The sequence below is a fragment of the Aquarana catesbeiana genome, linkage group LG11, assembly GCF_042186555.1.
Source record: "Aquarana catesbeiana isolate 2022-GZ linkage group LG11, ASM4218655v1, whole genome shotgun sequence".
In the NCBI taxonomy this organism is placed as follows: domain Eukaryota; kingdom Metazoa; phylum Chordata; class Amphibia; order Anura; family Ranidae; genus Aquarana; species Aquarana catesbeiana.
This window is the reverse complement of record NC_133334.1, coordinates 63698887-63713598: the sequence shown is the minus strand read 5'-3', so window position 1 is coordinate 63713598 and position 14712 is coordinate 63698887. Positions and strand designations below refer to the sequence as shown.

Sequence of the window (14712 nt, the reverse complement as noted above, 5' to 3'; positions counted from 1 at the left end):
ATTTGGATACCGCTGCATTCCGCCCCTCAAAAGAGCCGCTGTCGGCACACCCAAGACCTCCTCTGCCACATCGCTGTTGCATTTTTTTGACTGTTCCTGGTCAGGCACCTTCCTTTTGTTGTGAATTATTGAACATTGACATTAAGTTTCGTTCTCTGCAACTGGACTCTGGACATGCAGATAAGAACCACTGTTGTTTCCCTGTGTTTCCTGATCTTTTTGCTTGCTCATGACCAGAGGCTTAGAGCAGTGTTTCTCAACTCCAGTCCTCAAGGCGCCCCAGCAGGTCATGTTTTCGGGCATTCCACAGCCGTTTCATCTGAGGGAAATCCTAAAAAACATGACCTGTTGGGGCGCCTTGAGGACTGGAGTTGAGAAACACTGGCTTATGCCGTGTACACACGGTCGGACTTTTCAGCAACAAAAGTCCGACGGCTTGTCCGACAGACTTTCGACGGACTTTTGGCGGACTTCTGACGGACTTTCTAACGAACGGACTTGCCTACACACGATCACACCAAATTCCGACGGATTCGTACGTGATGACGTACACCGGACTAAAATAAGGAAGTTGATAGCCAGTAGCCAATAGCTGTCCTAGCGTGGGTTTTTGTCCAGCGGACTAGCTACAGACGAGCGGATTTCTGGGTCCGGCGGAGTTACGACGTAAAGGTTTGAAGCATGTTCCAAATCTAAAGTCCGATTTGTGACTGGAAAAGTCCGCTGAAGGTCCGGTGAAGCCCACATACGATCAGATTGTCCATCGGATTTGGTCCGTCGGCGTCCGTCGGACCAGTCTGGTCGAAAAGTCCGACCGTGTGTACGCTGCATAAGACTATTAAAGCCACTGGATCAGCATGACAACAGCATTTTCAGAAAGACATCAGCAATGGAACCCCACATATCTTATACATCAAGTGAGGTTTAAAGGAAACGTATGCAGGTAGAAATATAGAAGCTGCCATTGCTGACCTTCCTCTGAAAATGCTACTTGCCTAGTTGCCTCTGTTTTTAGGCTTTTTTTCACAATTCAAACTAGATTTATTCTTTGTTTAACATAACCTGTTTTTTCAGACTATACAGTTCCTCTGATGTTTTTAGCGTTTTTTCTGAGGCCTTGACTCCGTAGAAGCAGGCAGAGAACTAAGTCCGAGTGAAATCACAACTTCTGATTTGCATGTTTGCTTCTGGTCAGTGAGTAATAGTACTGAAGATAAAGGATCAGCATTACAGCCAGGAATCTATTCTATCTATTCTCAGAAAGTGAGGTTAGTAATGCCAGGCTACATATTTCCTCAGCACAGGTTTTCTTAAAAGATAACTGCTTTAGAGCTTCCCCTACTATTCTGAGATACTGCTAATACTGCAGTCCATTAATTGCTTTCATAGCAGTCTAAGCAGTTGTGCTCAGGGAAAGTAGGTCACAGCACAGGGCATCTGACTGCCCAGAAAAATGCATAGACTAGCTTTTCTCTACAATCAGATGTGCTTTGCAGGGTCCTGCTTTCCTTATGCGTAATGACTTGCACTTCCCATTTTATTTAATGCAGGCTCTAAACACCTACACTATATTATCAAAAGTATTGGGACGCCTGCCTTTACATGCATATGAACTTTAATGGCATCCCAGTCTTAGTCCTTGGGTTCAATATTGAGTTGGCCCACCCTTTGCAGCTATAACAGTTTCAACTCTTCTGGGAAGGCTGTCCACAAGGTTTAGGAGTGTGTCTATGGGAATGTTTGACCGTTCTTCCAGAAGCGCATTTGTGATGTCAAGCACTGATGTTGGACAAGAAGGCCTGGCTTTCAGTCTCCGCTCTAATTCATCCCAAAGGTCAGGACTCTGTGCAGACCAGTCAAGTTCCCACACCCCAAACTCGCTCATCCATGTCTTTATGAACCTTGCTTTGTGCACTGGTGTGCAGTCATGTTGGAAAAGGAAGGGGCCATCCCCAAACTGTTCCCACAAAGTTAGGAGCATGAAATTGGCCAAAATATCTTGGTATGCTGACACTTTAAGAACTCCCTTCACTGGAACTAAGGGGCCAAGCCCAACCCCTGAAAAACAACCCCACAACATAATCCTTCCTCCACCAAATGATTTGGACCAGTGCACAAAGCAAGGTCCATAAAGACATGGATGAGCAAGTTTGCGGTGGAGGAACTTAACTGGCTGGCACAGAGTACTGACCTCAACTAGATATAACTCCTTTAGGAGCAATGAATTAGAGCGGAGAATGAAAGCCAGGCCTTCTTGTCCAACATCAGTGCTTGACATCACAAATGCGCTTCTGGAAGAATGGTCAAACATTCCCATAGACACACTCCTAAACCTTGTGGACAGCCTTCCCAGAAGAGTTGAAGCTGTTATAGCTGCATTGGGTGGGCCAACTCAATATTGAACCCTACGGACGAAGACTGGGATGCCATTAAAGTTCTTGTGCGTGTAAAGGCAGGTGTCCCAATACTTTTGGTAATATAGTGTAGGATTGGACGGCTCTCTGTGACAGCAGCACTAGGATGGTAGTTTTCCATTATCCTCTGTGAACTATAGCCTATTGAATTTATCTTACATGATTTGCTTAAGGCAATTACTTGATAGAACGATCAAAATAAAGCAAGAAAGTACCCCCATTACCACACCACTACCACCAAACTAAGTGATCTAGCTGCTACAGGGCCCATCAGCAGGGTGGAGGTAGTAGAGATACTATTAAGCTGTATATTGATATTTCCAGTTACGGCATTGAATACAAGTAAATTAATATATTTACCATTCTAAAAACTGCTGCAATTCAATCTCCTCCGCTATTAAGGAGTTCACTTCTAAACTTTTGATGTTTGCCTGCTCTTTGTTAGGTTTCTTCTCACGTGGTTTATTGTGGCTGTGATAAAAATAAAAATAAAACTAAGGACAAAAGCAAAGTTAACACCATCATTTAAGACATGCCCTGAATATCACCCCATTAGTATACACTCAAAAGAAAAATATTAGTTCTTGGTGGACCTCCACTTTTAAAGCGGTATTAAACCCAAAAGCAAACATTTATGATACTGCAGCTTACCAATTTTTATATGTGATGGCTGCATTAGTTTTCTTTTTTAGGCTTTCTTTCCTTTATTTTAATCTGATTGTCTGGTAGCATCTCTGGAACACATAGGTCTCCCGGGAGAGTTTATACAAAAAATAATAGCTTTATATACTGCCCCATCTGCTAAGATCAGGATTATTGGGACACTATCTCTGCTTGTTAAAATATCTAACTGACATGCTCTACTTTCTATTTATCTGGGCTCCATGCGAGAGGCTAAAAAGGGACTGGTTTCTTTTCTTCTTTCTGCAGCATGAATACTTATACCTTGACATTGGAATACTCTGGCTGCCCCATCTATTAAAGAGTAAGTATCTGAAATGAATCACCTAAAGAGAGTGGAGGAACTAACGGCGAGTATACAGGAATATTACCCCAAGTATAAGACTGTGTGGTCTCCTTGGATTGAGTTCTCGAGCTCTGACATCCTGAGGTCCTCTTTGTGAATAGCTTCTATTTTGGAGCTTGGTCTGGATTTAAAATGGCGGTTTGGTGGGATCTTCTTCGGTCAAGAAATAACTCCCCAGATCTGTGTAGGTTTTTTTTTTTCTCTTTTTCTTTCTCTTTTGGATTCTATTGTTTGTTTTTTTTTTTTTCTGGGCAGTTATTTTGTCCATGGGAAACACTGGTTAGCACAGTATACTGTAGATGCTTTGGATGAACAGTACTGCACATTCATATTGATTTTATTTTTAGCTTGCAAGACCTGTTTTTAAGGATTGACATATTTCTGTTCTATTAATACAATGATATATGGGATCATGTTGTCCCCGGCTATGTGCTCTCTGAATGTAACCCTTACAAGATATTTATTAAAATTGAATATAAATTATTTGCTCAAGGCAATTACTAGAAAGAATGATCAAGATAGAGCAAGAAAGTACCCCCATTACCACACCGCTACCACCAAACTAGGGATGTAGCTGCTACGGGGCCCATCAACAGGGTGGAGGTAGTAGGGATACAGTTTTGCTGTATATTGATATTTATAGTTACAGAATTGAATAAAAGTGAAATAACATATTTACCTTTCTAAAAATTGCTGCAATTCAGTCTGCTCCATTATTAGGGGGTTTACGTCTCCATTTTTACTGTTTGCCTGCTCTTTGTTAGGTTTCTTCTCACATGGCTTACCGGAGCTGTGATAAAAAAATTGAAAACTGAGGGCAAAAGCAGAGTTCACACCATCATTTAATAAATGCCCTTAATATCACCCCATTAGTATACACTCAAAAGAAAAATATCAGTTCTGGGTGGACCTCCCCTTTTAAAACGGTATTAAAGCCAAAAGCAAACATTATACCGCAGCTTACTAATTTTTATATGTGATGGCTGCATTCATTTGCTTTTTTAGTCTTTCTTTCCTTTATTTTCATCTGGTGATCCAGCCAGTCTGTTGTTTTTCAACAGAACAAGCTCTCCCACAAATGTATCAGTTAAAGTGTTGAGACAAACCCTTTACCACTGACAGTGGTGCTTACAAAGATCAGCTTTTATTTACTCATGTAAAACCCTTATCCCAAAAGGAAAACAAAACAGTTGTTGTAACTGCTTGTGTAAGTGCAGTGTGAACTGGAGTTTGGCTTCAGTTTGCTAGCGTATTTAAATCTGCTAGTGCATCTGTGGGCGGGGCCTACTCGCCATGCACGTGGGGGTACCTTTCTCGTGTACGTGCTTATTTATGCTCGGGACAAGGTGGGACAGCGTTCATGTGAAAGTTAACATTACGGCAGTACTGCGGCAATGAGATGAGCCGTACACTGTGTACAGCAGTTAAATGTGTCTCTGTAAAATGTACTATCCCGTGTTACTACACACCTTCCTCATTGTATGTTGCATTAGGAGGGACACTGCTGAGCCCATGCCCTCTCCACCAGTCCAGCGTATCTCTGCCACCTCACTCCCAGTGACAGAAAGGGACCCAGTGGAGCACTAGCACAGACCTCATGCACGCTTACAATTACCTCTTTAATCTCCTGTACCAGGGGTGGCTGGTGCTTCATTTTTTGAGGGGGGGGCGGCAAACGCACCCCCACCCGTCTGCTCGCAAACCCGCATGCCAACCTGCTCGCAAGCCCGCCAGTCCTGCACTTACCCCATGCAGGTCACGGCTTCCCCAGCTTCTCCTCCTGGACATCTATATATATATATAGTGGAACTTTGGTTTATGAGCATAATCCGTTCCAGGAGAATGCTTGTAATCCAAAGCACTCGCATATCAAAGCGAGTTTCCCCATAGAAGTCAATAGAAACGAAGATAATTCGTTCCGCATTGACTTCTATTACATGCAATAATAGATGGGTGGGGGTCGCCGGAGAGCCTCGGAAATACTCTTGGAAAGCCTTGGAAAGACTCGGGGACGGAATATTTCCGAGTGTTTGTGAGTTTTTCCGAAACAACTCCGAACCGTTCCGAGTGTCCCCAGTGCCCCCCGCACCTCTGGCCAAATGCGGTACTACACACCCCATTAGCTTTAATTCTGCTTGTTTTGCAAGACAACACTCGCAAATCGAGTCAGAATTTAAAAAAAAAAAGTTGCTCGTCTTTCAAAATGCTCGTTAACCACATTACTCGTAAACCAAACCAAGGTTCCACTCTATGTATATATATATATATATATACTGCATATATTAAAAAAATGACGCCCTAGGTCTGCCCTAAATGGATGGATCATTGGGCCACTGAAGCAGGGTGACATTGGGCCCTTTATTATTACTGCCCTTGTACCATCACAATATTTATAGATTTCTATTTCCCAATGCTCCCATATTTATTTATTTTTTTGCATTTTCTTTCTGATCATACAGCGTATGAACTGTTGTGATAACCTGAAATAAAAACAAAGCAAAAATCTTTGAGACGTGCAAAGGGCAGTTATTGGGTAAAGTTTCCTTGAAATAGGATCAGTTTATATAGCAATCTTCCAGGTATGCAGTAAAACAAAGAGAAGTGCTATGTAGTAAACTAGTTGTCCGCAGTGTAGAGAAGGGTGTTGTGTGCCTGTGGTCACTTCCCTGCTCCCTATCATCCTGCTCTCATCACACTGGATGACACCTGCTTTACACCAATTACGATCTACTCAATACTAATGGGGTGGATTTACTAAAGGCAAACAGAATGTGCACTTTGTAAAGTGCAGTTGCTCCAGAGCTTATTAAATGAGGGGAAGCTCTGCTGACTTCCATCATCCAATCATGTGCAAACAAACATTTTTTTTTAAGTTTCCTTGCCTTACATGTGATTGTTTTTTTTGTTTTTGTTTTTTCCAAAGTCAAGCTTTACCTTATTTACTAAGCTCTGGAGCAACTGCACTTTGCAAAGTGCACGCTCTATTTTCTATTTTATGTTCATACCTCAATACCATAAATAATAACATATGAGATGTTTCACTCCAGCAGTATATAATGAGTTTGGAAATTGTAGAGAAATGTTAACTAATGCATTACAATTTCATTACACCCATTATATTTTAGACGACTAAAATGAGTTTTAGTCGACTAAAATGTACTGGAGATTTAGTCGACTAAATACGACTAAAACTAAAACAATTGCAGAAGACTAAAATGGGACTAAAACTAAAATGCCATTTTAGTCCTAAGACTAAAACTAAATTGAAATTTGCTGGCAAAATTAACTCTGGTGTACACCCCCCGGTACATCAAGCCGCCGTTACCGGGTGAAAAGGCATCGTTGCGGGTGAGGGGACACCTAGGGGCAGATAACACTCAAAGGGGCAGCATACAGAGGGACTGTCATGGAGAGACTGTCACCATTACAGGCTCCTCCAGCTGGTAATGGGCGAGTGATACAGGTGAGCTGTATGTGGACAGCCTGCCGTCCTCACATCTACACACTCTTCAGTGGCGGCTGGTGGGTCGTTCGGTCCTCTGTCTCCTCCGGCCGTGCGTCTCCTCCCTCCTCGGCCAATGTGATCATAGCGAATATTCATTTTGGATTGTCATACAACAGGGTGGGCTCAGGACACAGTGCTCTGCTCCCCGAGCCCACCCTTTTTTGAAGCCTATTAGAGCCTCAGGCTCTAATCACATGCTTCAAAAAAGAAAAAAAAACATTGGAATCCATGCGTCCGGCGCCCTGCATGTAGATTAGGGGGGGTGGCGCCCATATACCCTAATGGATGGGCCTTCACTGAGGCTAGATATTTGGGATCTCCATACCGCAGGTTCAGTCCCAGTTACTTTTGGGGAACTGACTGCTAAGGAGGGGGGCAGAACACCAACCCCCCTGCTGCTAACGGAGGACCTGTCACCTACGTCCGATACCACGCTTTATGACCGGCTGCTATACATTCCCACCAGTTCATGGTTACCCATGACAACTGCTCTCCAGCTCCATCTCTTCTGCCGAGTTAACCCTTTGTAGTAGCCTTGCTTTCATACCCAGTGTGTGCTTTACAGGCCTTGTTCTTTTGATACCATGTACCACCATGCACCCCTTGAATAACTTCAGACCAGGATCAAGAAAACTTCACAAATTTTACTGTAAACACTGCAGGAACATTACAGCACGAAACTGCATCCTCATTAATTTCCTGACTATTTTGTGGCTGCCCAGGCATACCTGAAAAGTTTGAGTCCCAAAACCAGGACTGCCATTAGAAATCACAGGGCCCTGTTACAGCCTACCTGACAGGCCCCCCTATTACAAAATAGTCATTCGCTATCAACAATAAATGTTGTAGTTCAGGTAAATATGAAATATTGCATTTTATTAAAGCCAGCTGGTTCAGCTGTTTGTAGGGTCTGTGAAGTCTATGCTAAAAATGAACCTGAATGACTCAAAGGAGGGACACACCTCCTTCCCCTCATCTGCTAGCAGACTGCAATGTTTTATTTGGTAATTAACAGTCAGCCAGAAAGCTTAAAGTTAGTGCTAGTCTTTCTAATTAGAAAGCATGGCATGTTGAGCAAGGATGTAATAAATGCAGTGGCGGCTGGTGCTAAAAATTGTTTGGGGGGGCGCAAACAAGCAGAAAAATTCTGAAAAAACCCCATCAATTGCAGCCTAACTGTGCCCATCAAACGCAGCCACTGTGCCCATCAAACGCAGCCACTGTGCCCATGAAACGCAGCCACTGTGCCCATGAAACGCAGCCACTGTGCCCATGAAACGCAGCCACTGTGCCCATCAAACGCAGCCACTGTGCCCATCAAACGCAGCCACTGTGCCCATCAAACGCAGCCACTGTGCCCATCAAACGCTGCCACTGTGCCCATCAAACGCTGCCACTGTGCCCATCAAATGCATCCACTGTGCCCATCAAATGCATCCACTGTGCCCATCAAATGCAGCCACTGTGCCCATCAAATGCAGCCACTGTGCCATCGAATGCCGCCACTGTGACCCCCCTTTCGTCTCGCCGTCTGCTGGGCACTTACCCTGTCTCGGCGAGGCAGCGGGTGACGGCAGCGAGTGATGTCCTCCATGTGTCTCCTACCGTCCTCTCCTCCTGATAGGCATCCAATAATCACAGCGCCTGTCATTTCAGCCAATCAGGTGACGGGTAACAGACCCGAGCACCTGATTGACGGAGAGGCGGTTCAGTGTTAGGAAAGCGAATATACATTCGCTTTTCTAATACACCTGGGTGGACTGCGAGCGCCAAGCATGGCGCTCACAGGTAACCTTTTTTGACGCCTATTAGAGCTTATGGCTCTAATCAGGTGCTTTAAACCCCCCCCTCCGCCGCTGTAATTCAGGTGCCTGGCGCCCAAAAAGGGTCCGAACGCCTGAATAGAGGGTGGCAGCGGCGGCCATGGATAGATTCATGCTATGAATCTATCCATTGGTCATAGAGGGGGTGGCTGGAGAGAGGGGGCGGCGCCCGTGCCTCCTTATGGACGCACCGCCACTGAATAAATGTTTCTTTGTAGAATCAAGATTATAGATAATTAGAGCACTGAAATAAAACTGTTAAATAACATAAATACGTCAAAAATATAAAACATCATTGGCCAAAAACCATTATAGTTTATTTTTTAATCTTAATACTTTGACACTGACATAGGGGTTGATTTACTAAAAGCAAAAAGTTTGTGCACTTTGGAAAGAGCTTAGTAAATGAGCAGGAGCTCTGCTGACTTCCATCAACCAATCACGTGCTTGCAAAAATGCTTTTTTTTTTTCATTTTCCTTGCACGTGATTGGGTACTCTTTGTAAAGCAAAGCCTTACTTGTAATACTAAGCTCTGGAGCAACTGCAAAGTGCATAGTCTATTTGCCTTTAGTAAATCAACCCTTTAAAGTGGTTGTAAACCCTTATGCCGCGTACACACGGTCAGACTTTTCTACCGGACTTGTCCGACAGACCAAATCCGGCGGACAATCCGATCGTGTGTGGGCTTCACCGGACCTTCAGCGGACTTTTCCAGTCGCAAATCTGATGGACTTTAGATTTGGAACATGCTTCAAATCTTTACGTCGTAACTCCGCCGGACCCAGAAATCCGCTCGTCTGTGTGCTAGTCCGATGGACAAAAACCGACGCTAGGGCAGCTATTGGCTACTGGCTATCAACTTCCTTATTTTAGTCCGGTGTACGTCATCACGTACAAATCCGTCGGACTTTGGTGTGATCGTGTGTAGGCAAGTCCGGTCGTTAGAAAGTCCGTCGAAAGTCTGTCGGATGGGCTGTCGGACTTTTGTAGCTGAAAAGTCCGACCGTGTGTACGCGGCGTTACACATACTTAGTGAAGTGACTGGCCTCATGTGATCCACAGAGATGAAACAAATCCTCCTACATAAGTTGTATCTTTAAGTTGTTTATCTGTAGTCTTCTTTCCTTTCAAAGTCTAGCATTTATAAAGCTTATCTGAGCTGTTAGAAAAAAGGGTGTGGAGAGCTGAATTTACCCACAACAGAGCTCAGAGAGGAGAGCTCAGAGAGCTGTTTGGAAGGAAGGGACACACCCTGTTCGCACAGCACACAGGAACAGAGCTGAGGCTGTTAATCAGTTGGAGGTCCTTCCCTGTCACCATTTTTCTCTTGGTGTCAGAAAAACTTGTTACAAGTCAGTGATTCATGCTGATAGCAGAGGAATGAAGCAGCAGACAGAAATGACACTCAGTGCTCTTAATTGAGGCATGGACACACTATAGAGGGATATGCTTTGTTCATATTTAACATTTGAGGTTTACAACCACTTTATTTAAAACAGAAGCATAGCCCCTGCTCTTTTTTCTTAACCAGAATCGTGAAAGTTAAAGAGACCTTGCCCATTCCCTGCTAGCATTCTCTCACTGCTTCTTCCTCCATCACAACCACCACAAAATACCTGGTTGTTGGCTGGAGTTTAAAGAGGAATTGCAGTCTGTTCACATAATTTGAAATAAAAACATCTTTGCCATTTTGAAGCTTCCCTCCAACCACTTTGCATATTATTTTATATACAGTGCCTTGCAAAAGTATTCACCCCCCTTGGCTTTTTACATATTTTGTTGCATTACAGCCTTTAGTTCAATGTTTTTTTTTTTTAATCTGAATTATATGTGATGGATCAGAACACAATAGTCTAAGTTGGTGAAGTAAAATTAGAAAAATATATACATAAAACTATTTTTCAGAAATAGAAAACTGATAATTGGCATGTGCGTATGTATTCACCCCCTTTGTTATGAAGCCCAAAAAAGGCCTGGTGCAACCAATTACCTTCAGAAGTCACATAATTAGTGAAATGATGTCCACCTGTGTGCAATCTAAGTGTCACGTGATCTGTCATTACATAGACACACCTTTTTGAAAGGCCCCAGAGGCTGCAACACCTAAGCAAGAGGCACCGCTAACCAAACACTGCCATGAAGACCAAGGAACTCTCCAAACAAGTAAGGGACAATGTTGTTGAGAAGTACAGGTCAGGGTTAGGTTATAAAAAATATCCAAATCTTTGATGATACCTAGGAGCACCATTAAATCTATCATAACCAAATAGAAAGAACATGGCACAACAGGAAACCTGCCAAGAGACGGCCAAACACCAAAACTCACGGACCCGGCAAGGAGGGCATTAATCAGAGAGACAGCACAGAGACCTAAGGTAACCCTGGAGGAGCTGCAGAGTTCCACAGCAGAGACTGGAGTATCTGTACATAGGGCGACAATAAGCCGTACGCTCCATAGAGTTGGGATTTATGGCAGGGTGGTCAGAAGAAAGCCATTACTTTCAGCAAAAACCAAAATGGCACGTTTTGAGTTTGCGAAAAGGCATGTAGGAGACTCCCAAAATGTATGGAGGAAGGTGCTCTGGTCTGATGAGACTAAAATTGAACTTTTTGGCCATCAAAGAAAACGCTATGTCTGGCGCAAACCCAACACATCACCCAAAGAACACCATCCTCAGTGAAACATGGTGGTGGCAGCATCATGCTGTGGGAATGTTTTTCAGCAGTCGGGACCGGGAAACTGGTCAGAGTTGAGGGAAAGATGGATGGTGCTAAATATAATATTCTTGAGCAAAACCCGTACCACTCTGTGTGTGATTTGAGGCTAGGACGGAGGTTCACATTCCAGCAGGACAATGACCCCAAACACACTGCTAAAGCAACACTTGAGTGGTTTAAGGGGAAACATGTAAATGTGTTGGAATGGCCTATTCAAAGCCCAGACCTAAATCCAATAGAAAATCTGTGGTCAGACTTAAAGATTGCTGTTCACAAGCGCAAACCATCCAACTGGGTTCAGACATCCTTGTATCACTGTATAGCAATAATCAAACAACTCAATGTATTTAGGTTCTAGGAATACTTCACTTGAACCAATAAAAGGGGAAGTTGTTACAAAGTGGAGGTAATAAATCTGCTGCGTTTCCGGCACAGCGCCAACTCGGCAAAAGAATTCCCCCGAAATACACAAGACAAAATTTCAGCAAACAACAATAATATATATCTATATATGTACACTTCCTTGTAGTCCTGGTCCACAATCCTTTTATTTGGTACACAAATATGATATCACTGGATACATTGATTACTAGAGGGACATACCTAGAAATGTCAGAAGGTACGGTGCTTTACGTTTGTAGTCCATATTGCTACAGTTATATGGTGACAGAGTGGCTCTCCTGCGCCGGATCACATCCCTAGTATATGTTGCGGCACTTCTGGGTAGGGGGTGCATGCGAGCGACACTTCTGCTGTGATTAGTCACAGCAGAAGCAGATCAGCGGGTGGATGGATGTTCACCGGCACTTGCTGATTGTCGAGGGGAGAGGCTGGACAGAGCTATATATGTAAACAATGCAGAGCTTTGCCCTGACCGCGGGAATGTGATGGATTTTCTTTCCCTGCCAAGCAGGGACTAAAATCCATAACATCCCTGAGTGAAAGCAGCACACATAGTACAAAAAAACATTAGTTAGGCACACATTTAACCCTTTGATCGCCCTAGATGTTTACCCCCTTGCCAGCCAGTGTCATTAGTACAGTGACGGTGCATATTTTTACATGACACTGTATTAGTGTTACTGGTTCCTACAAAGTGTCAAAAGTGTCAGTTAGTGTCAGATTGACCGCCGCAATATCACAGTTCCGCTGTAAGTCGCTGATCGCCACCATTACTAGTATAAATAAATAAAAATTCCAGTATATATACACCATAGTTTGTAGACGCTTTTTAACAAAAATATGTAACAGAATACATATTGGCCTAAATTTATGAAGAAATTTGAATTTTTCAGTTTTTGTATTGGATGTGTTTTATAGCAGAAAGTAAAAAATATTGTTTTGTTTTTTAAAATTTGTCTTTTTTTGTTTATAGTGCAAAAATAAAAAAAACCCAGCGGTGATCAAATACCACCAAAAAAAGAAATCTATTTGTGGGGAAAAAATGGACATCAATTTCATTTTGAATACAACTATATTGCAATGTCGCAAGTTCTGTGGTCTTAAAGTGGTTGCAAACCTCAAACATGAAATATGAACAAAGCACGTCCCTCTATAGTGTGTACTTGTCTCAATCCAGAGCACTGTGTGTCATTTCTCTCTATTGCCTCGTTCCTCTGCTATCAGCATGAATCACTTTTGACAAGTTTTCCTGACATCAAGAGAAAAAAGGTGATAAGGGAGGGAGCTCCAGCTCCTCACTGAGCTCTACAGTGTGTACTTTCAGCTCTCCACCCCCTTTTTTGACAGCTCAAATGAGCTGTATTAATTGTGGGCTTTGAATGGATGTAGAGAAGACTGCAGAAAAATAGGTACAACTTATATAGGAGGATTTGTTTCATCTCTGTGTATCACCTGAGGCCAGTCATTTCACTGGGTATTTGTAAGGGTTTACAACCACTTTAAAGCACACACAACCGCAGCCGTGCGTCCAGAGTGGCTCACTGATGTGCGCAAGCCCTAAAATATGATTTAAAAATTGGTTACATCGTCCTCATACATCATTTTGAAGGAATATAAATCACCAAATATACAATAAGGGCCTGCATTGAAGAGAAAATGCAGCTTGCATTCTACCTGAATTTGACCTTCTTCTAAGCTACATTAATCTGCTTCAATCTGCTCTTGCTTTCCCATTGGGTTAAGCAGGGACAGAAGCAAGTTCTGACATGAACAAAAGCCCACCAACACAAGCCCTAAGAGCCCTTGCACACTGGGGCGGGGGGCGGCGTCGGCGGTAAAACGCCGCTATTATTAGCAGCGTTTTACCGTCGGTATGCGGCCGCTAGCGGGGCGGTTTTGCCCCCCCCCGCTAGCGGCCGAGAAAGGGTTAAATACCACAGCAAAGCGCCTCTGCAGAGGCGCTTTGGCGGCGGTATAGCCGCGCCGTCCCATTGATTTCAATGGGCAGGAGCGGTAAAGGAGCGGTATACACACCGCTCCTTCACCGCTCCGAAGATGCTGCTAGCAGGACTTTTTTTACCGTCCTGCCAGCGCATCGCTCCAGTGTGCAAGCCCTCGGGGCTTGCACACTGGAATGAAAGCAGCGGCACTTTCGGGGCGGTTTGCAGGCCCTATTATTAGCGCAATAGCGCCTGCAAACCGCCCCAGTGTGCAAGGGCTCTAATCATTGTGTTCGTTTTCGTTTCATTCGTTTTTTGCTTTTTTCGGAAATTCGAAAATTCGAAAATTCGAAAATTCGGAATTCGGAAATTCGAATTTACCAATTTCCCAATTTCCGAATTTTGAATTTCTGAATTCCAAAAAATTTGGAATTTTGGAAATGCGGAATTTCAGAAATTCGGAAGTTAACGAATTTGTCAAAATTTGTTAAAAAACGAATTTGGAACTAAACGAATTGCACATGTCTACTAATTATAAGGATAAGAAAAGTTCAACATGTCCATACCTAGCTTCATCAATGCACCAATGTTTCTTGAGCATGCTGGTTAGGTCTGGTGCCACGATGACACAGGCTCTGCTCTGGTCCCAATCCCCGTTCCTCAGAACCTTCAGTCTCAATGGGTTGTGCCTGTCTGGATGGCTGAACTCAGGTCTCTGCAGAGGTGGGCTGTCTACTATAAGTGATCCTTGAATGGGCCAATCGAATTCCTAACAAACAATAAAAGAGAACGTTTTATGTGCAAATACTCTTACGCTGAGCAGATGAAATGGTTATGTGTTGCATTTTCGTACAAAATTTCTGTCTTTATTTATAATAGTCA

The 14712-nt window shown here is 43.4% G+C and overlaps 1 protein-coding gene across 1 annotated transcript in view; it reads right to left on the bottom strand.

Annotated features, from left to right (window-relative positions):
- The window catches only part of DCDC1 (doublecortin domain containing 1), a 690767-nt gene that overhangs the window by 69408 nt on the left and 606647 nt on the right, over window positions 1-14712 (bottom strand). The window contains exons 21-23 of the mRNA XM_073604506.1: window positions 14397-14599; window positions 4121-4231; window positions 2775-2885 (exon numbers count right to left, since the gene is read on the bottom strand). Coding sequence (XP_073460607.1) covers window positions 2775-2885; window positions 4121-4231; window positions 14397-14599 — 425 coding nt within the window. The remainder of the gene's footprint in view (window positions 1-2774; window positions 2886-4120; window positions 4232-14396; window positions 14600-14712) is intronic.